The sequence below is a fragment of the Microtus oregoni genome, unplaced genomic scaffold, assembly GCF_018167655.1.
Source record: "Microtus oregoni isolate MIOR12 unplaced genomic scaffold, Mior012 000009F_ref0000495, whole genome shotgun sequence".
NCBI classification, from domain to species: Eukaryota; Metazoa; Chordata; class Mammalia; order Rodentia; family Cricetidae; genus Microtus; species Microtus oregoni.
In genome coordinates, this window is record NW_024543068.1 from 19,855,804 (window position 1) to 19,879,138 (window position 23,335).

A 23,335-nucleotide genomic window follows, 5' to 3' on the forward strand; every position below is an offset into this window, starting at 1 on the left:
TTGGGGGCTGTCTCTGACTCTTTTGCCTGCTTTGGGACCCTTTCCTCCTACTAGGCTGCCTTATCTTGCCTTAATATAAGGGGGTATGTGTAGTCTTACTACAACTTGATATGCCATGTTTGGTTGGTATATCTGAAAAGCCTGGTCATTTCTGAAGGGAAAACGAGGAGTGGACCCAGGGGAGAGGAAAGGTGGAGGAGGGAGGAGAGAGACTGGAAGGAAATAAATGAGAAAAGATAAATAAGGAGAGAGAGCGAGAGAGAGAGAGAGAGAGAGAGAGAGAGAGAGCAAGGTATGGTGGTATAGGTCTATAATTCTAGGATCTGGGAGACTAATGCAGGAGAATCATGAGCTTGAGGACAACCTGAAGTACATAGTACATAGAATTGGTTTTCTCTGTTGCAAAGCAAATAAACAAATGAACAAAAACAGAGGGGATGAGGAGAGGAGGAGAGTGGTCAGCAAGGGAGGGAAGGGTTAGAGAAGAGAAAATAAGTACTGGAGAGATTTTAGAGAAAAGGGAACCTTGTAATGTTCTTGGGAACACATGACCAATCCCACTTGTGAGTAAATATCCAAATGAAATGAAATCTATATATTGAATTAACCAGCATTATTCACAATAACTAATCTAGCAGCAATCTAAGTGTTACTTAACTGATGATTATATAAATACACACACAATACAACATAAAAAAATCATTAAAAGGAAAGGAAGAGAAGACATGAAGTTGGGAAGAGAATATGTTAGGGAATACAAAGTGGAGGTAGGGAGTAGAAGATGAGAAACGGTGGATTGATGTAGAAGGAGCTGTGTGGGCTGTGTTCCTGCCACCCAGCTCCCAGCTGCCTGGCTAGCTAATGCCCTGAAATAACAATACACAAATTGTGTTCTTTTAAACACTGCTTGACCCATTAGCTCTAGCCTCTTACTGGTTAACTCTCATGTCTTGCTTTAACCCATATCTAATAATCTGTGTAGCACCACGAGATGGTGGCTTACCGGGAAGATTCTAGCCTATGTCCATCTTGGGCGGAGCTTCATCACATAGGCCTGAATCTGTTGCTTTCTCCCAGCATTCTCTTCTGTCTACTCCACCCACCTATGTTCTGACCTATCAGGCCAAGCAGTTTTCTTTATTAATTAACCAATGAAACAACAGATAGATAGAAGGCCCACCTACATCAGATTGAGATGATCATTTAACATTATACAGATTATATATGAAATTGTCAATGAATTTTTTTAAAGGAAAAGAAATCATGCCATTTCTAGCATCATGAATAACTCTGTTGAATATTATACTAAGTGAAATGAGCCAGTGAGAGAAAAACAAATACTGTAATGTGTTTACTTAGAGACAAAACTTCAACCACATAAAAAGCATAGTGTGCCTAGGGTTAGAAAGTAGATGAAATTCGAAGATGTTGTCAATTGGTGCAAACATTAGGTTATGAAATGAAATAGGTTCTGGACATCTGTTGTACTGGCATGAGTTAGCAATGCATGACTGGTTTGTTTGAAACTTGTAAGACAGCACGTTATCAACACACACACATTAATGGTGTGGTAAAGGGTATGTTCACTCATTTAACTCCAGAAATCATTACACAATATGTATGCATTTTAAACAAATCATCAAAAATGTACAACTTGTATATTCACAATTTGGGTTTTGGCAGTTGGCTCCAAGGCCAACCACATCTACTGATGCATTCTATCATTGAGCTACATCCAAAATCCATCATTTATCAGTAAATTATATGCCTCACTTAAAATCATTTAGAGGTTTTTCCCTTAACTGTAGATTGAACAAAAAAAGAGAGGTTCACAGAGAAATCTAAGCAAGATTTTGATACATTTACACTTGAAATGATTTTTCAGAAAAAAACAAATCTGTTAGTTCAGAGACAACTTACATACCATAATTTGGACTCCTTCAAAAATAAAACAGATAACAAGTATACTATAAATTAAGAGGTAAATAAAAGACACTTAAAAAGACAGTGATTTTAGTGTATATAAGAATTCTTAGTGGTATTTTAATATTCTGTGAATCTACCAATGTTGTGGGGGGGAGACACACACCTGGGGGGGAGACAGAGACAGAGAGAGAGACAGAGACACTAAGGAAAATAAAGATGAAGCTCTATATGATACACAAAGCCCAGGGGAGGACACACAGAAGTCCACTTCAGTTCTTATACTTTAAGGATTTAAAAATGGTCAGTATGAGGATATTTTCTATATGATACAAATCCTTCCTGTATTCACTGTTTTAAGATTACTTCTCTAATGTGTTGCCGCGTTTGCTCGTTATTTGTATTGTTACATTCTAATCTGCCTTCCTGGAGTTAAATTACTATTCTGTGCTTTTTCCCAGATTCATTATGATTTCTACTTAAGACAATAAGAAATGACTTGTGTACTTGTACTTTGCATTTTGTTTTCAGTGAAATATCATTATTTAATATACACTAAAAGGCAATGCCAGGACTTATTATAATATTTTAAAAGTTCAACTAACAATAAAATATAATTGCAATTTACGGACATTTATCATGGGCTTGTTTATTGTATTCATTTTTAATTTATATACATAATTAGAAAAACATATGCACAAATTATATTTACAAAATAATTTTAAATTATCTTCATTTAGAAAAGACCTGAGAATTAAATTCTCATCAAGTAATTTAAATAAATCATTCGACTAACTATTTCATCAGAAGTCAATATTCAAATTTTGGTTTTATACCACATATCTACTTATGTCAAATCTTGTTTTAATCTGCATTTTTTCTATAAAGCTATAATAAACAAACTACATAAACACAAAGGCCTGTTTAATAGAAGCTTGGAATAGAGAATCAGTTTTAGGGTAGAAGCCTATTAAGGATACAATTAGTCAACATTTGACCTAATGGTCTAAGTATGGCCTTACTGCAAGCTAGCGCAAAAATTTCAAGGGGACTGCCTATTTGGGGGCCTAAAAAAATTCAACAGCCCTTTAAAGACATACTATCATATTTCTATAAATCAACAGTCCTAAAGCCATTCTAGTCCACTAAGATTCTGTATGTAATTTTACTTAAAATAGGAGATCAATACTTCAAAGTCATTGTCATAGTGTTGATGACGTTAATATATGTGACTCTCTAGTTTGTATGGCTTAATTCACTTTCTCTTCACAGCGGTAGCTTGTCCTAACACAATCATTTTTCTTTCATTATTCACTAATAAGACAGTAATTCCCAGGAGAATCCTACTGAGAACACAGGTTTTTAACTATAATAAGCCAAAGGATGTTTCACCTTACTTAGAATGATTCTCATGTACATTTTATCTGTAGGACACTAACACCAAAATGTGTAAAGAGGAGAAACAACTTTAAATAGGCAGATACTAGGCAAACCTCTCTAGAAAATAAACAGAACAATTAGCAGGATACTCTCCTTTACCCAAACCTGCTAACCTTTCACTAGAAACCCCTCAAAGATACCATTTTTAAGTTTGTAACGTTTAGAAAATAGAAACATTATCTGCAGCTTCAGTGTGAATTCCAGCCCACATGCTCTGCTTCAAATGCCAACTGTTACAATGGACTCTGAGAGGGGACACTTTCACGTACCAATAACTGACACCACTAGATATCAAATAATCCCCCACTCTTAAACACAGTACCACTGATTAATCAGCACATAAATTAGACGAAGTCTCAATGCCTCATTCATAACTTATAATCTTTATGGAAGCTCAAAAAAAGCACCTAAGGACAAAGTACCTTTCGTGATGTCCTAAATCCAAAAGAATTTCATCTGCATGTCTTTGGAGTTCATTTCCTTCTAAATTCTTTAATTTCTTCAATTCACTTTGTATAAAAAACCAGAGCTCTTTAGCTCCATTTTCAATCCTCCTTCTTAAGATTTCATGATCCTTCCCAAGACCTGCAAAGAATAGGAAGTAAGAATATTTCTAACATCTGGTAAGAGGAATTTTCAATATTTGTGCAAAAGTCACTATATTAAAATGGAAAAGAATCACATACCATTCCTGGCTTGTTTCTTATAATTTTCAATCTTTTCTTTGGCCTTAGCAAGCTGTTCTTCTAAAACACGGATTCTTCCTGTAGCTGTCCCCTGATCAATAGGGCCTTCTGGTATTCTGTAGTACAGAGATAGAAATGTGAACATTTGTCTTTTATATTACACCACATAACATATGTATACTTTGCTATACCATGCTTATTAGTATCTCTACAGATTATTAAGCATACCAAAAAGAGTTACAAAGTGAATCTTTTCAACTGTATAGGATTAATCCTAAAGACTGGCATAATAATGAACAAGACCAGAAATGAATTATGTAGTTGAGATTTAAGATCTCCTGAGAGCTAAGAAATCTTTAAAGCTGTTTCCTAAAATCTTTCTCCTTATTTGAGGTATCACCTTTGGTGACAAAATGATCAGTTTTGTAGTGGTGATAAAATTAACAAAGATATAAGAGGAGGTGAAGTGACTTAAGGAGCGTAACAATGAAAAGGTCTCTACAGATACATTAAATATCAAATAAAGCAATTCTGCATTAATCTCAGTGTCAGGTTATATGACTGTTTCAACTTGTGAATTCATAACTAGCAACAGTTTTATAGAGAAGTGAAAGACAAGACATAAGAGAAATGCAGTAAAAAATATAGAAATTGTCTCCTTTATTTCCGTCTGAAACAAACAAACAAACAATCATTCAGTAATATAAACTGTTGAAAAAGAACACATGTACTCCAGGATCTTTTACTTATATTATAGACCTATCGGTTCTACTTCTTTCCAAATTTGACTAATTTCTAATATGTTTGTTTTTATGTGAACTTTACCAGTACTCTGCACTCCATTTTGGCTTAAACCTATAAATAAAATTTGGTGGTAGGCTAAACAGTAATCTCCCAGAGATATTAGCATCTTAATTTCTAAAATTTATGAATATTACTTTATATGGCAAAAGAAAACCTGGAATATGTGATTAAGGATCCGGAGACTGGGAGACTGCCCAGGGTGATCTAGGTGGGTGGTAAAGATAATCACGAGTAGCCATAGAAGAGAGAGCCATACGGAGACTCTGCTACAGATAAAAAGGGGTACATGACTGCTTGCATTTAAGATGCAAGAAAGACCTAGGAGTGAGAAATGCATCCTTTGAAAACTGGGAAAGTAAATGTTTTTCTCTTAGAGCTTCCCTATGAAATACAGACTTTAAACACTTGGTTCCAGCCCAGAGGAAATCATTTCTGACTTCTGACTTCCAAAACGATAATAGGAAAAAAAAAAATGCCTGTTGTTTAAAGATAGCAACTTTCTGGTGTTTATCATCACACCCATAGGAAACACCACATATTCTTTTGCAAAACTGTGAATATTAAATAACGGATTGATTCTTATTTCAAAATCTAATTATAAAGAACGAAACATCTATTCTTATCACCACTGTCTTTTGTAGGAACTTAATTTCTAAGTTACATGTGGTGGAACCTAAACTGAGACAGTAATACAATCCTTTATACAAATGAGATGAAACAGGTATTTTACAGCTTTTTAAACATTTTGCAGAACTGATGAGGTCAAATTAACTATTAATTACCTACAGTACTTCAGAATATGTATTTAGTGCTGAAGTTACTGTTTTATCTATACTAAAGTATAGATATCTACTAAAGTAACTAGAACTGTGCACGAAACTGTATGCAACAAACAGGAGAATTAAAATAACCATCTTCCATACATGTGTCTAAAATTATAGAACATCAATGAAAAAGCTTTCATTTGTATGTACACAAAGTGAACAATAATAAAATGAAAGTAAGTGTAAAATCGACTAATTTATAAGCACTTAAATATGCATATACATAAACAAACTTTGCACTGATTCATAATTTTTAAAATCTGACCCTTGCCGGGCGATGGTGGCGCACGCCTTTAATCCCAGCACTCAGGAGGCAGAGGCAGGTGGATCTCTGTGAGTTCGAGACCAGCCTGGTCTATAGAGCTAGTTCCAGGACAGGCTCCAAAGCCACAGAGAAACCCTGTCTCGAAAAACCAAAATAAATAAATAAATAAATAAATAAAATCTGACCCTTAATCTCTTTCAAAATTAGATGGTTAATTTCTTAGAAACCGTGTAAAAGAACAAACAAAAATCCTTCTACCCCTTGGGATTTATTATGGAGGCACTGTGCCATGGACAGGGATGTTTATGATCAGAATACAATGTAGATACAGTAATATTCAAACAACAGAAAGATTATCTCTGGGCTCTTTCTATACTGCTGGAATAATACCAGGAACAAAATAGACATTTAAAAAATATAACATGCATTCTTTTCAGCAGATTTTCATCAAGTACTAAATCCAATCTAATTATAATAAAATAGATTGGAAGTAGTGATTTACATCTCATTATTATATATAATTATATAATTCAACTGTGAATATACTGTATATAAAGAAAAATAAAAAGGAAAGCACAAGGACTGTTCCTCTAAAACACCATCTACAAATGTCTATCCGTATGAATAGTCTCTTTTCTTTAATCTTGAAAATAGAATGTTCTCCTATCACATTTAATATAAAAAAGACACACAGGACTTCTACTTCCTACCATGGTAACATTAAAAAAAATAGATTTCTTATCATGTCTGAAATTAATCAAAACCCAAACCACATATATAATAATAAATGAATATATATTCATACACACATAAATATATTGGGCAACAGAATTCACTAGTTTCCAAGAGGAAAAAAACAACAATGAGCCCTGCAACTGCTCCAACTTACACCTCAACAGAACTTCCACAACAAAACGCAGAGAAGGGACATGTTGGTGGACCCTAGTATAGCCCCTAAGATGAACAAGAACTAGAGTATAAAACTAAGGCATACAAAGTTCAACTAATAGAGAATATTAAAGGAGAACTGCACACTGAATCCCAGAGATATGCAGAAGCAATACTTGAGAATTAGCATAATACCAAAAACACACAGAAAAAATGTGCTGAATAAGGAAATTACTCAAGATTAGGGAAGGAACTCTCCAAAAAGATTAGTAAAAGTACCTGGCCTTTAATACAGGGATGCATGGAGCACTGGGGATAAACCTCAGAAGGATTTGGGATCAGCAGTGGGGAAAGTAGTCAAGACTAAACACAGTCATTTTATATAAGCAAGATCAGAAGGATTCAACTATTTTCAAGTAACTAAACTTCAGGAGAAAGCTTAAGAATACTTGACTCAATCCTGATGGCCTGAGCCTGTCTTCCCAACTATGAGGAGGGTTGAGACAAGAGAGCTCCACATTAAAGGACAGCCTGGTCTACTCAAAGTAACTATCTCAAAAAATAAAAAATAAAAAGATGGCTGTGTCTGTTTCAGTGGTAAACTTGGCTAGCACATGCAAGGTACTCAGTTCAGTCCCCAGTACTACAAAAAGGGGAAGGGAGACTAAAAAATATATGTGTACGACAATCTGTAATCAGAATATGAGAAAAATCAATTAATAAAACACACTCAACATACAAAACACAGTTAGTATGACTACTTTATAGTTCAAAAGATAAAGACTTGAGGCTAGAAGTGTACATCAGTGGCATCTGTGAGGCTTAGATTTGAGCCCTATAACTGAAACACATACTCACACACGCAACCAAGATAAAGAGAGCTGTAGTAATATGAGCAAGCGGGGCTGCATCCCCAGCACCCCGGCTGCCTGCTAGCTTATGCCCGAAATAACAACATACAAACTGTATTCATTTAAACACTGCTTGGCCCATTTATTTCTAGCCTCTTCTAGGCTAATTCTCACCTATTAATTTGGCCCATCTCTAATCATCTGTGTTGCACCCCAAGGTGCGCTTACTGGCAAGATTCTAGCCTACGTCCATCCTGGGTCAGAGCTGAATCGCCTCTGCCCAGGAGAGCGGAGCATGGCGTCTCTGTCTGAGGCGTCTTATCTCACTTCCTCTTCCTCCCAGCATTCTGTTCTGTTTACTCCACCCACCTATGTTCTAAACTATGAGCCCAAGCAGTTTGTTTGTTACTTAACCAATGAAATCAACAGATTGATATATGACACTCCCACATCAGAGAGCCAATAAAAGAGATACAAAAGGGACACTATAAGGACCAGAACAATGGTTCATTAGTTAAGAACATTACTGCTATTGTAGACGACATGGGTTTAATTCCTAACACTCACCTGGCAGCTCACAACAGTGCATAGCACCAGACCCAGAAAATCTAACACCCTCTTCTAACCTTTCAGGACACAGACATACAAGAAGACAAAGTACACACATGAGAAAATATAAAAAATATATTTAAAATATAGTAAAGACCATAGTTGAATTTACAGAGATGAAAATGCTAGAAATAAAAAATATAATTGAGGCCAGCCTGGTCTACAGAGTGAGTTCCTGGTACCTCATTCTTTTACTGTTTTTTACATCACGTTTTTGTCCATCAATATAAGTCTCTGTGTAAGGCAGAGGTAACTCCAGCTAAGCTAACTTTGTTGCTATATATGCCATGTAATCGCCGGAGTGTACAGTAAGAAGAGGCCTGTGATCTGATCTGCTGCCAACTTCTCTAGCCAAATCTTGTTGACCTTTTTAAATTGACTTTGTTTTGATTATCTTGTTCCTGAGTAAGTACAGGGACAGATGTTTCAAGAATAGCCTTTAGAAAGAGACCCCTGGCTTACTTTTTTATTTTTAGATTGATTTATTTATTATCTATACAATGTTTTGCCTGTATGTCTGCCTGCAGGCCAGAAGAGGGCACGAGAACTCATTACAGATGGTTGTGAGCCACCATGTGGTTGCTAGGAATAGAACTGAGGGCCCCAGAAAGAACAGCCAGTGCTCTTAACCACTGGGCCATCTCTCCAGTCCAGATCCCTGGTTTCTTTATATGTATCACAACCTCCAAGAAAACTTTCAAGTAGATGAGTATCTCCCCTAAAAGTGGGAGGGGTACTATGCTCAGGACTTTCCTAGGAAAGATTAGAAGCAACACTCCTGGGAGAAAGCATAAATCATTCATAAGAAATTTCCCATCAACCCAATATCCCCAAATTGTACAAATACTAAAAGCCCCCTATGCTTGCAACATGTGGAGATCAAAGCCAAAAGTGGCATGCAGCCATCAGGTGGCTCAACATCCTGGGTCACAGTCAAGCGGCTGTGCTGGCTTTATGACTTTTTTCGTTCCCACCTGATATGGCTGCGCCAGAATGGGACTTACTGAAGATCATTTACTAGTCTTCATAGCTTAAGAAACTAAGAAAAATAGGGCAAATGAAATATTAATTAGTGAAGAGAATTAAAAAAAATCAGACAAGAAATCAACAACACGAAAATGGTAAAACAGCAATATAGGGAAAAGCAATGAATCTAAGAGAGCCAGTGTGCCAGAAAAAATCAAAAGATGGGATTGGAGATGGCTCAGTGGGTTAAATGTTTGCTGCACAAGAATGAGGCTCCTGAGTTTAGATCCGCAGCACCCACTTAAAAGCACCCACTTAAAAAGAGGGTGTGGTGGGCTGGAGAGATGGCTCAGCCGTTAAAGGCTAGGCTCACAACCATAAATAAAAAAAGAGGGTGTGGCGGCAGCAGGCCTCTATCATCAGCACCAGGAAAGGGAGACAGGCTAGATGGCCAGTCAGTCTAGCAGCAAGCTCCATGTTCAGTAAGCTGCGTCAAAAAAAAGAAAAAAAAAAGGTAGAGGGCTCGTGAGAAGGTTCAGCTGGAAAAAGCAATTGTCACTCAAGTCTGACAAACTGAGTTAGATTCCTAGACCCACAAAAAGAAACCAAGCACAGTGGCTTGCCTCTGTAGTCACAGTGCTCCTACAGTAAGGAGCACAAGAACCTCAGAGGTTCAAAGACCAGAAAGTGGCCTGGATGTTGTGAGCCAGCTAGCACAGAGCGTGGCCCAGTGAAAGCAGAAGCAGAAAAGATGCTGCCTCAAAAGAGGTGAAAGGAAAAAGAATCAGTCCAGAAAGTTGTCCTTTGACCTCCAAATGCAAATACTGGTCCCTGCACTCACACACACATATATCACACACTCACATATACTACACAAAGTTATCAGTACCCTATTGAGAAAAAAATATCATTTTGTTCAAATAAGTTATCTTCTTATAACTATATTTATACAGTTCATCTAATGTGCAAAAGTTAAAAATTCTTCATTTATAATACCCCAAATTTCATATAGTTTTCAGATCCAAAGCAAGAGTAGGTATATTTCATAACATGGGGTCCCATGGGAAGACCTGGATCTGGATTCAGCTATAAGATACTATGACATGAACATTAGATGGAGCTCATTTCAATTTCCAGAAAAATCTGTCCATATTTATTGTTCCAAGTATGAGCCAAAGCATTCTCTTGTCATCTAGCAGCCCCAAACCGAATAATGTAGAGTAAATAGCAATCCATTGTCAACTCAAAGGAGTTAAATGAAGAAATCTTGGAGAAGACTTACAGATCTATGTAATAAACAATTAAATTCGGGTTTCATCTCCATATTTTCCACAGGAATGAAATTGCTCATTTATTTGCTTATGTTAGCAAACTGCTAATTTTTACAAATTCTTCTTCAGAATTTAACTAAAAACAGATTATATTGGCATGGTTGTTTTGTTAATTTTTGTGGTGTTAGAGAGCAAACCCACCACTCTGCATATATTAGTCAAGTAGTCTACTGAGCTACACCTCCAGTTGTCAGTTATTTGTAAAAAGATATATAAGATTAATACAACTAATTACTCAATGTTCATGAACTCTCAGAAAAAGCAATCACCAAGGTGTCTAGATCTACAAATGTTCTCCATATTTTAATAGTTATAAGACGTGGAAACATCCTACTGACAATCACTGAACTCGTTTCCACAAATGTAATGCTATTTGTTTTTCCTCTTAGCTATACCAAATCCTGTCAGGGCATTATTCTACACCACCAACCAGCTTTGATATTATTTGATGCATGATGTGTAACAGTTTCTTCACAAATATTCTTTGAATAAATATAGTAACAAATATCTGGCTATTTACCAGAGCTAGCAGGAAGGAAGGAAGAAAAGGGTGGTGACGGCAGTGAAAAGTAAGAAGCTCTGGCGTGTGAGCATCCACACACCACCGAGGTAACAACAGCATTGACATGAGTATTCAGAAATACAGCAACTACTTTACAACTCCAAATGAAATACAGTTTAAAATCTCAGGCTTTTCATTAAGAAATGAAACCTTTGGGGGTTGGGGGAAACCCAGGACACAGGTCATTGTGAGGAATCCAGACAACTATTCTAGGCTGACTTGGTTAAAGTAAGTATTCAATGCTGTTTCTGTCATTAAATTGCCCTTCTTTTAAAATCTATAGGTTTTTTTTTTTTAAAAAAGACATTTACTGCATCACAACCTTTGACAATAATGCCTTGTTCTCGTCATGTACTCTAAAGGCAGCCTTGGATTTGAAAGTCGATTCTGAATTCTTGTTAGAACTTAAGTAGTAAGGAGCCAGATAACTATTAGCAGAAAGCTCTAACAGATAATGACTGCAATAGAAGGCTTTCTTAGCCATTTCATACCATTCCAGACCTTTTAAATTTCCCAAGGTAAGGAAGACGACAGCAACAAGATAAACACTGAGTGAAGCAGAACACCGAGATCAGAATGTTGAAAGAAGACTTGGAAATCTTGAAAGACAGAGTATCTTTGGATGTGTAGCCCAAAATAATTCCTGCACTTCCAAATACAGGCTTCCTGAAGCACAAGTTGTAACTCCTCTACATGACACAGGCTCACAGTATGAGTAAGCATTTAGAATATCTTCAAAAATATCCATAACCAAATCAAGAAACACATTCTTAAAAAGGAACTTTAGCTTCCTTCAAAAACATCAGCGATTTTTCAGACATGCTTTAAGATAGAGATGAAGAGCTGAGCCATGATGAAGAGCGCAAATGAGGATAAGAAAGTTGGGAAACGCGATTCTCAGTGAGTGTGTGTACTTTCCTCTCTCCTCACCTTCTCCGTGGTCTTAAGGACACAAATGGACACCATATTCTAACACATTCTTTCTTTCTACTACTTTAACACTGAGGACTGAATCTTCTTAGGCTGGAAACTGGGCTCAAGTAAAACAAGTTTTATGTTCAAAGGGTTATTTTAAAATTCTCCTTCCAAACCACTGAGATATTTATAAAATTTTACATAACTTCTAAATAAAATATTTGTCTATGGAAACAAAACATTTTTTTTCTACAATCAACAATGAAAAGTTGAATTAGAGAAATAAAGGAGGCTGGGGGAGGGTAGGAAAGACTGAATACTTATCACAACAAACTGCTTAAGCTTGCAAAGCAAACATTTGAAACATTTTCTTAATTTACCCTTTTGTTTTGCTCTAATGGCAGTGATGAAAATAATATTGTAATAATAGTTATTATAATCTATGGTACTCCTACTATATTCAAAACACTAAATTTAGCGTTTCATATATGTATGTATGCATACAGACACATTATTTCATCTAAAACAACAATAATATTGAACAATAAAATATAGAGTAGGAAAACTGAGGTTTAGGTTAAGCAGATTTGTTTTCAGCTCCAAAGCTAGTAAGAGGCATAGCTAAAGCTAGAAATAACGTCTTAACCGTCTTCCTTGTTAGAAGATATAAAACACATAAAGAGCAAATACAAGTGAAACAGCGTGAGTTATAAATCCCTGACTCAAAACGTTTGCCTGATTTAGTCATCCATATTGGTCAGTTCTGCTAAAGTCAATCATCCTTGGTGCTTTGATAGGTGCTAAGAAGACCCAGGCCTCCAAACTATACTTCTCTCACATTTTTATCGGTCTGACCACTCTGAGATGTGCATCATCCCAACATACCTGGATAAGGCAGATAAAGCCATTACAGAAACTGGGAAGATCACTGAAAACAAGTGTTTCAACGGCTGGCTACCCATGGTATCTAGAGCAGTACAAGAGATTAAAGTCCAGTGGTGGAGAAAGAGACCTCTTGATAGGAGCTTTAACATTTATTAGTTACACAGCACTGGGTAAGTTATTAGCTCTATTTCCTTATCTATAAAACAATGAAAATAACAAACACACAACAACCAAGGATTTTGCAAACTAAAGGTGCTCCATAAGTAGCTCAACAAATATTGCTAATATTTTTATTGTATTCTTGTGTAAAATGACAAAGAATCCTCTGGAATATCTTTCTGGCCTTTCACAAAACTTTTTGGAGGCTATAAAGAATATAATAGCTTCCTTTCATGAGATAGTCAGTACTACTAGTTTTAAAATAAGGAAAATCTACCTACAACAGTAAATCTTTAGATAAGACTCTGCTTGAAAAATTCAACAGACAAGAACTTTAAATTATTTTTTTAATAAAAGCGAACCACTTAAGTCATTAAAGATTGCATATTTGGTATTTTGTAATTGGAATTTATGTATCTGGCTTCTATTATGCTACCATGGCAATGTTAGTTAACAACTATCTAAACAAGAGGATTCAGTAACTTCCTTGGATATTAGGCAAATCCACAGCATAGTTTCTGTATTAGTTCTGACATGCAAAAAGAAAACAGGGATTTTAGGAGCTTCCCTCTCTACTCAATTCAAAGAATTAAGAGATTCCTAAAAATATCAAAGATACTGTTATTTCCCACTGACCTTCTGTACACTGGGACTGAATCTTTGCTTCTGGATCTTGAATCCCTGAGTCTCAGTGACCAAGGATGTATCTAGCCCTCAGGCATCTGGCTAACTAGTTCCTACAGCATCAGTAAAAGGGCAACAACATGAAACAGCCGGGCACTGGCTTACTGACCACTCTTGCCTGCTTCCTCATAACAGTGTCTCACAGTTACAGCTACCTGCAGGAAGCGAGACTATTATGTACTGCCCTGTCTTCTTTCACCAAGTCACACCAACAGGGCTTTTACTATACCATCTAACCCAGAGATCTCCTAAATGTTTCCCTATAGAGGTTACTTTAAGTAAAAAAAGGTAGTTGAATATGCCTCAAAAAGGTTATATTCTAGAGCATAAACTGTTCTATTACAAAATGAAAGGAGCTTCTGTATAAGTACCAGACAGAACCAGGAAAAAATGGTAGTCCTCAAACACAGGTAAACTATTAGAACCTTTGCTAGAACCACTTTATTTATTTTTGTCTTCAATCTAAAGTTGAAGTTTCAAAATGCCCTTGATAATGAAAGAAAACCTCAAAAGTTACATATTTATTCCCACAGAAAAGAAAATTCCCTCAAAAGTGCCATTGCTTACTTAATTTAAAAAAAAAATGGACTTTGCATCATTTTGTAATCCAGAAGTTTCTTCACAGCCATGCAGGAATGTTTTCCTGAATTTTCCTTGTGTGTTCTTGCTGTCTGGCTAAGGGATAGCACAAATTTTCAGAACAAGAGAGCTGAAATGAAAATATATGATACATCTGAAACCTCACAAGAAGACTCCCATCTAAGCCTGAAGGAGTCACCACTTGGAAGGCTGAGGCAACTAGATTACAAGTTGATACCAGCCTCAGCTATACAATGAGATATTGTCTCAAAACTAACCAACCAATCAGCAAATCTGAATATTAACTTTTTCCTTTAATTGAAAATGAGGAGTGATGGGTCAAAGGAAATGGTAGCAACCAATAATACCAAATTCAGGGGTATGGTAAATTTTCAGCTTTTCGAATTAAAACGGAAAAACAATTAACTAGCTTTATACTCATTTAACTATTCACACAACCATTCTAATGGGAAAATAGTTGACACCTTGTGCAAAAATTTCTAGGCTTCATTTACAAAGTGCTTTCCATTACTGCTGCATAGATTTTATGTGTGCTTCAAATAAAACTATTGTTAGAACCTAAACTGAAGGACAAAACATTTTCCTGAGTTAACATAGAAAGATTTTTGGGCTTTCCCCTATGAGGAGATGACAAAAATGTAAATTTCCTCCAAATACAGCAATCATGGCACCTCTCCTTTGCATGGAAGTTTTTGTCCAGGCAGATACAATGACAAAAGTTAAGAGAACATTACTATCTTCTGCCCTCAGGCACATAACAACCCAAAGTCTAAAATTTACTTCTTTTTTTTTTAATTGATTTTTGTTGAGCTCTACATTTTTCTCTGGTCCCCTCCATACCTCTCCCCTCCCCTTCAACCCTCTCCAAGATCTCTGTGCTCCCAATTTACTCAGGAGATCTTGTCTTTTTCTGAAATCTACTTCTAACACCAGGAGATGACAAAAATGGCTTTAGTAGCATTTTGAACTGAAATATTAGGTCCTATTTACACCCTTTTAATTTTATCCGGAAATTTTTAAAAATTCACGAAGTATTGGGCTTTTAACGAGTTGGTGCTTTACAAAAGGACTGGTTCTCCACACGGCCTGGTACATTCCCAGCACCAGTCCACATTTAGGAAGCACACAAATGACACTGTAGTTCTCATCTGCTGCTGTCTAGTAAAGGAACTGTGTGTCTATTATTAGCATTCCCCCTTAGATAAACTTTGGAGGAGAGAAAGAAGAGGTCTGGGAAGTGCTGTGGTATTTTTTGCAGAATTGGAAGTGTTCTGTTCAAATTTATAAATCTGTATTCCTTTTACATACATTTAAGCAAATATGTTATTAATATGTTTATAAGAAAGAAGTTTCTAGTGAAAACTCAGGATTTTTCTAAATGCCATTTCATCAGAAATCAAACCATCTATACAAAGAAGTAGCACTCACCAATGGACTTATAACAGTTTTTCCCTACAAACACTTCAGACAATTCCTGCCTTAAGTGTAACACTGAAGAAGAAGAAAAAAAGGAAGACTTGATACAAAAGAATGAAACGTGAAACAGGCCTAAGAACACAGAGAATGGAAAGTGAATAAAATTTATATTTCTATATGACAAGAATTACAATTCATTCATTTTTTTAAAAAAAATTTAGTTGTGTTATGGGTTGTGTACTTAATGAAATAAACATCAAACAGGAACAACCACTATCTTCAAGGAATTTACATATTATAAATTATTAACAATTATGTTTTGGTATGAGAGCTTATTAGACTATACCACAAAGAAATACATAATACGACTGACACACAGGTTCTCTAGAAGGCCAGCCACAAATGAAGCTAAAAGATGATGAAGAGTTTGTTGTGTGATGAAGGAGGAACAAAGCAAAGAGATAGTAGTTTGAAAGGGTACAGATACTTATGCCCTAGGAACATATTGAGTTCTATTAATTACTACTTGTATAAGCAAGTAAAAGATCAGTAAATAAAGACTCACAAAACTATGGTTATTGACCTGGTTACAAAATAAATATTTCCCCAAAGTCATAATTTTGGCCTCACTTTTTTAAAAAATGTAAGAGTCATGACATGTTCCTTAAATAATATTCATTTTATAATAATTTGCCTAAATACAACTATTTGCTTTAAAATTTTTGATAACAATTTTGATGTTAATTTCATAAATAAACTTTTGGATGACCATAATCTATGTATCAGCCAGGATTATTTTAAAGATATGTGAGATCCAAAGAAACCCAAACAAACAAAAACCCTACTAAAACTTTGCCTAATAATGTATTAAGAAACAATTTCCTCAAAAGTTAAATGTAAACACAGGATAATGAACCAGTGTTTTTTTTCCACTGATTTAAAACATTCTTATTGACCACCTTAAAACTTTGATGCTTTTCTTTACCCTGACCTATAGCTCTCTTTAGATCTAGTGGAAAATGATAGTTCTCCCACGGAAAGCCTGTCTGGAAGCTACTTTTTCTTTCAGGAAATAGTCACATTTGTTTCTTCAAATGTCCCTTAGAGTCACTGCACAGAATTAGCAACAATATACAAGCTAATGAAATAATTTCCTCTTTATTCTATTGTCTTGTCACTTTTAGACAAGTTACAGCATAATTTGAAAAATATTTCATCGCTCTTAACAATGGCCTATCATTTTCAAGAATGCAAACAAAACCTCTTTTCAATTTTGCCTTCTTACTAGAGAAACCATCATTTGCTGTTTATTTCTTGATATTTCAGAGCAAATGGATTCTTTTCATTTAGATCCTTAAAATAGTCTCTGAAATCCTTTAGTGAACTTTGACTGAAGGGTTGGAAAAGACAGAGCAACAAATCCTTAAATTCAAAACAAACAAAAAGATCACATCTAGGGACGTTAAATTTTAATACTACAGTGACTAATCTAGAGGTACAGATGCTTACTAAGACCAATGCAAAATATAGTCCTAAATCCAATTTATTCATGCAACAATAAAACTACTGAGCTAGGTAATGTGTCAGAACTAAGACATAAAAGGCACAGAGAACCGTGTCTAAAATGATAGTCATCAGTTAGGAATGTGTGAATAATCTATAAGCAGAAACAAAGAATCCCCAAGTAAATCGGGCTCATTCATTCAAGTTTCAGTCATTTCATGGTTTTTATTAAAGGTATCAGGTTCTGGTTAGAGCCTTTGGCACACTGACAAGATTCAGTTCAAGAGACAAAGGCATAAATAAAGTTAATGCATTGTGGTAAGTGTGTATAATGGCAAGAATAAATGGTAAGTGCTCAGAGAAGACAGGGAAATTGTACCTTATCTGCATGAAAGGACCAAGAAAGAATTCTCAGAGAAAGTTTGGGTCTTAAAGATCATTATTAAAAAAAAAAAAAAAAAAAAAAACACTTCAGGAGTGGCTAGGGAGAAAGCTCAGAGGATAAAGTGCTTGCTGTGCAAGTTCAGGCTCCATTTGCCCATAAGTGTTAGGTAAACATGACGGCCCAGGTTCCGAGCTCAAAAGGTGGGCAGGAGAAACAAGCTAGTCTATCTTACCATGCTAACATGCATGCTCCTTTCCAGCTGAATCTTTACATGACAGTACAGTCAAGTACACTGTCCTATTTTCTATATCATCAATGGAAAATTTAAAACTATGAATTACGGAAAAAAGATTCTAACAGTTTCAGTCAGATATAACAAGACAAAGTAAGCGGTGTCCTACCCAAACTAAGAAAATAAAGTCTGTTTAGCTGTCAATCTACATCTTTAACTACAATTTATATGCAAAAGTGCTGTTAGAAAAGTCATAAATATCTTCTTGCTGATTTCCTAATAGTGGCACCCAAAGCTGGAGACCAGAGGTAGAATAAAAAAGGAAAAAAGCAATTGGCCTCTAGTAAAAATTAAATGTCACATATTATATACAAAATATCTATGAAAACAGATTTGGTGAAATTATTAATTACAAAGCAAAGCTAGGATGAGAAACCTAAAATTACATTTTGAAATTACAAAACTTGGCTTGTATTCCTTGACATAAACATCAACAGCAGCAGTCTACATTTCTCCTTCATAGCTCTTGCTGTGAAAAACTAAGGCTACGTAGCTAAGGTAAATGTCATAAAACCAGAAATATCTTGTGAATAAAATAGACCGTGTCAAATAAACACTTTGGTTTCATGTCTTGTTTTCTTCTGGTCCAAGGTCTCACCCACGCTGGCATGTACTCTATTCACTGCATTTCATTCTTAGGCCCACAGAAACTCTTCTGAACTGAACCTTTCTTCCCCACAACACATGATGCCCTACATAAGTAGGAGATTTACATAAATATTTATTTCATTGGTGCACTACAGAGCCCGTAACAAACTCTGGTAAATCTGAAAGATCTCTCTCTCTCTCTCTCTCTCTCTCTCTCTCTCTCTCTCTTTCTCTCTCTCTGTGTGTGTGTGTGTGTGTGTGTGTGTGTGTGTTTGTGTGTGTGTTTGTGTGTGTGTTACACATCTACTGACACGGTAATATGAACATCAAAGTACTACACATTAGAAAAATAGATTCTCAAGCTATCCATGTGCATGAGATCCATATTGAGGGCTTCCTAAAAGATGGGCTGCATCTGTAACAACCCCCAATCATGACGTCACAGAGGATGAGGAGGGAGGATGTGAAATGCATTCTTCTGTGACAGGATAAAGCTAATGCACGCAGGAGCAGCTATGACTACCAACACAAGATTAAGAGAACCCACACAGCAGCATGTATGGAGTGGGGGTGCCTGCTCACAAGGCTCCACCCCAAGCTGAGAAGCTACTAGAAGTTCATAGCTCCAAAAAAATAGGAATCATTTTTCTTCAGCGAGGTGTGTGGCTGCTGGTAGGCTGTCCGTGGATGGTCCCATATCCATATACACATAACACTAATTGGACTCTGAGTTTTAAAACCAATCAAGATACAATATGTGTGTGTGTGTGTGTATATATATATTACACATATGTTATATATAAGTATATATTATATAAAATGTATTCATATATTTTTAAAGGAATGCTATTGAAGTCCTAAGCTAAATCTTCATACATTTAAAAATTTATCAAAAATGTACTTTGTCTAAGTGGCATTTGTATACAAAAGAAAAATGCCAACACTGAATTTATTTATTTTTTTTAATTCAGTTATAATGTCTTTGTACTTTTACTCATGTGACAGCTTTCTCCAAAAATGACATCTTTCACGAGAGGCTTTCCTAGGTAGTGACAATAACTTAACTCTCTCTATTCTAAATAAAACTAAGGGTGGGCAACTACAATTCCCATATGTAAAAGCATCAGCTAAAAAGGGTTAAATTCAAAAAATTTGGTTCGCAGAGTCAAATTACAGGGAAGAAAGCCCATATACTTCTATTTCATTATTCTGTCTCAGTAAAGATATTTATTAAATGCAAATATCTACAAGAATCTGTTGTCCCTGATTCTTTATAAACACAGCAGATCTCCTTCCCCAAGCACCATTTCAGCTCTCAACACAACAGCTCTCTAACGGATACTGGGGAAGAGAACACAGAGAATGTTTGAACAAATTAAAAAGCAAAAGAAATCTGAGCTGCAGAAGAATTTCATAAAGACTTAGAGCAAATTCGGCAAGAGCTTGATCAGAATAGTATCAGCAACTAGATTTTCATTTCACAGCCTGTCTTTACTCACATGTAATATGCATAATAATTCAAAGACTGAAAGAGGCATGAGCTAATAATAAGAACATCTGATTCACACAAACTTCCAGCTAGAAAACTTTTTCTATAAATGTCCAGATAATAAACAGTTTAGGTCTCATTGCTACATAACCTAATATTATCCTCTGAATTCGTTCCCTGCTCCCCAACAACTGAAAAATGAAAAACCATTCTTAGCCTGAAAGTCATCAAAAACAAAAAGGGATAGAGGGTCAGGATTTGTCCCACTAGACAGATTGCCAACTCCTATTAAAACCAAGCAATTTTTTAAAAATGGAAAAAGAAATACCACTATCTTTAGCAAGGCAGTTACTACACGGATTCCTAGGGAGAAGGGAATTGAAATTAATTACTCATATAAAATCTGTATTTACTTGTGTTTGGGAATTAGTTCCACTTGCATTTTTATCTACATTTTGAACTAAATTATTAAGCATTCATCAAAATAGATGCTTCCAAGTGAACCAATAATCAATTTGTCACTTCATAAACAAAGGGACAGGCTATTTATGACTTGGGCTTTCTGCACTCATCTCCACTAAATTAAAAACTCATATATAAAAACTAAATATAAATAGATAAGATTATATGCAAAAAACACAATACAAAATAAGTGAAACTAAAGACAAGTTGAAATATTCCCTGAGTATAGTGAGTTAAATAAAGTCTCATCAAACCGCTCTTAAACTATCACATCCAGGTGGACAAATGAAGGAACAAGAGCATGTGTCACACAAAACAGCAAGGGTAAACAGTTTTTAAGTAATCAACTTCTCTCCTAATAAGTTTGCAGCCTTGGACATACATAGTCATCCACCTAGCTCACTTCTACTGAACCATCTTTGTCGGGTGTGAGAAGTGAACAGAGTGTGAAAATGGAAAGGAAAAGGAATTTTTCTCTGCAGAAGAGACTTCCAGCTGATCCTATAAATAAGTAGAAGTTTCTGGAGCCCACACTTCACAATGTACAATTCCAAATACAGACTTCCCTACTTCTTAGAGCAAGACCATCTAAAGGAGCCTTTAAAATATACTCTGATTCAGAAATGCAAATCAAAACAACTCTGAGATTCCATCTTACACTTGTAAGAATGGCCAAGATCATGAACACTGATGACAACTTATGCTGGAGAGGATGTGGGGTAAAGGGAACACTCCTGCATTGCTGATGAGAGTGCAAACTGGTACAGCCCCTTTGGATATCAGAAAATTAGAAAACAACCTACCTCAAGACCCAGCAATACAAATTTTGGGGTATATACCCAAAGGATGCTCAATTGTACCACAAGGACATGTGCTCAACTATGTTCATAGCAGCATTGCTTGTCATAGTTAGAACCTGGAAACAACCTAAATGCCCCTTGACCGAAAAATGGATAAGGAAAATGTGGTACATTTACACAATGGAGTACTACTCAGCAGAAAAAAAAATAATGACATCTTGAAATTTGAGGGGCAAAAGGATGGATCTAAAAAACATCATATTTAGTGAGGTAATCCAGACCCAGCAAAGAAAAACCAGTGTACAATTCACAATCCCAGAGAACCTAGACAACAAGAGGATTCTAAGAGAGACATACATAAATCTAATCTATATGGAAAGTACAGAAAGACAAGATCTGGGTAATTTGGGAGCATGGGGACCATGGGAGAGGGGTGAAGGGGAGGGGAGAGAAAGGGGGGGAGCAGAGAAAAATATATAACTCAATAAAAACAATAAAAAATATACTCTGGTCCAAATAACAGGGGATACACATCAGAGTAAGAATGTGTTCATGGCAAATATCTATTTGCTATTGTGAGAGATAATAGTCTATCAACTAGGTCCATCTGACTGGCAGTGTTGCCCATGTTAAATATATCCTTACTGATTTTTTGTCTGCTTGATCTATTACTATAATAGGGTGATGAAATTTTTAGCTATCATAGCAGAATCTATTTCTCTTTGCTTCAGAAATAGTTCTCCTCATGTATTAGATACTATTGCCAAGAATACATCCGTTAAGGCTCAATATGTCTTCATATAATTACTCCTCTATCATTTTGCAATGCTCTTCCACTTCTGTTAAATCTGTTTACTGATAAATGAGAAGTTAAGGAGTCTGGTACAGAGACAAAGCTCATTATAGCATATGGTCTGGCCTGCTATATCCATACAAACTAAGAAGAATAAGTGCTGGAGGAGTGCTGAAGAATTTTCTGTGATATACAAGTTATTCCTAGAGTTATAATAGCAAAATGATTAAAAATAAAACCAAAATGCCTGAGTTTGAACTCCATATCTAGTACCCACAGCTCTACAAACTTCAGACAACAACTTAGCCAACTACTTTATTGTATTTGCCTGGCTAGTTCTACAAAATGGAAATATACTTACTCAAAGGTCTGTTATGGGATTGAATAAGCTTACATAGTACTTAAAATGTAACCTGATACAAGGGAGTAAGCATCCAGGGCTGCTGCAACCACACTGCTTACCATTTTAAAATGCTCCTTGTCAGAAAAGGATTTCAGAAACACAATAGAACAGATTCAGATATAAAAGACCTCTAAACAAGACACAGTGTAGTAAAAAAAAAATGTATGTAGGCTTGGGAGAGAGAGGAAAAAGAGTATAGACAGTTATAAAAAGAAAGAAGTCTTTAAAGAGACAGCAAAAGTAATATAAAAGAGTACAGGTAGTCATAAATAAAAGGAGTAAAGAAAAATAAGCCACTTAAAGATGGAAAATACACAGAGAGTCTGGATTATGATTATTATTGTGTTTTCTTTGAATTTTTTGACTGCAGAGAAATATTTGTTTCTGGGGGCTGCTAAGTTAAACCAACATAAAAGTATCTTGACTTCAAATTTTGGGTCTAAGTATATGTTGCTTTGGAAAAAAGGTTCTGCTTTTGTTTCCACAAAGGATGCGAATCTGTGGATTCCTTCCAGGCTAATGTGGTTGTAATGTTTAGTTACATACAGATTAATAGACAGTCTTCTGTAATATCAAACTTGTAGTCACGTTAGTTAGGTTTTTCAGATATATAAACATATATTTCAGTTAGATAGTTAATCTTCAACACTTCAAAGACTTACAGAATACGGCATTTAAAATGTTTTAAGAAATTGCTGGCCAGTGGTGGTGCACACCTTTAATCCCAGCACCTGGGACGCAGAGGCAGGAGGATCTCTGTGAGTTCGAGGCCAGCCTGGTCTACAAAGGGAGTTCCAGGACAGGCTCCAAAG

General features: G+C 35.8%; 1 protein-coding gene across 4 annotated transcripts in view; it reads right to left on the reverse strand.

Annotated features, from left to right (window-relative positions):
- Fut8 (fucosyltransferase 8) overlaps positions 1-23,335 on the reverse strand; it is a 210,528-nt gene that overhangs the window by 81,160 nt on the left and 106,033 nt on the right. For all 4 annotated transcript variants that reach the window (XM_041658252.1, XM_041658251.1, XM_041658250.1 and 1 more), the window contains 2 exons: positions 4,050-4,165; positions 3,786-3,948 (listed from right to left, as the gene is read on the reverse strand). In XM_041658252.1, coding sequence (XP_041514186.1) covers positions 3,786-3,948; positions 4,050-4,165 — 279 coding nt within the window. The remainder of the gene's footprint in view (positions 1-3,785; positions 3,949-4,049; positions 4,166-23,335) is intronic.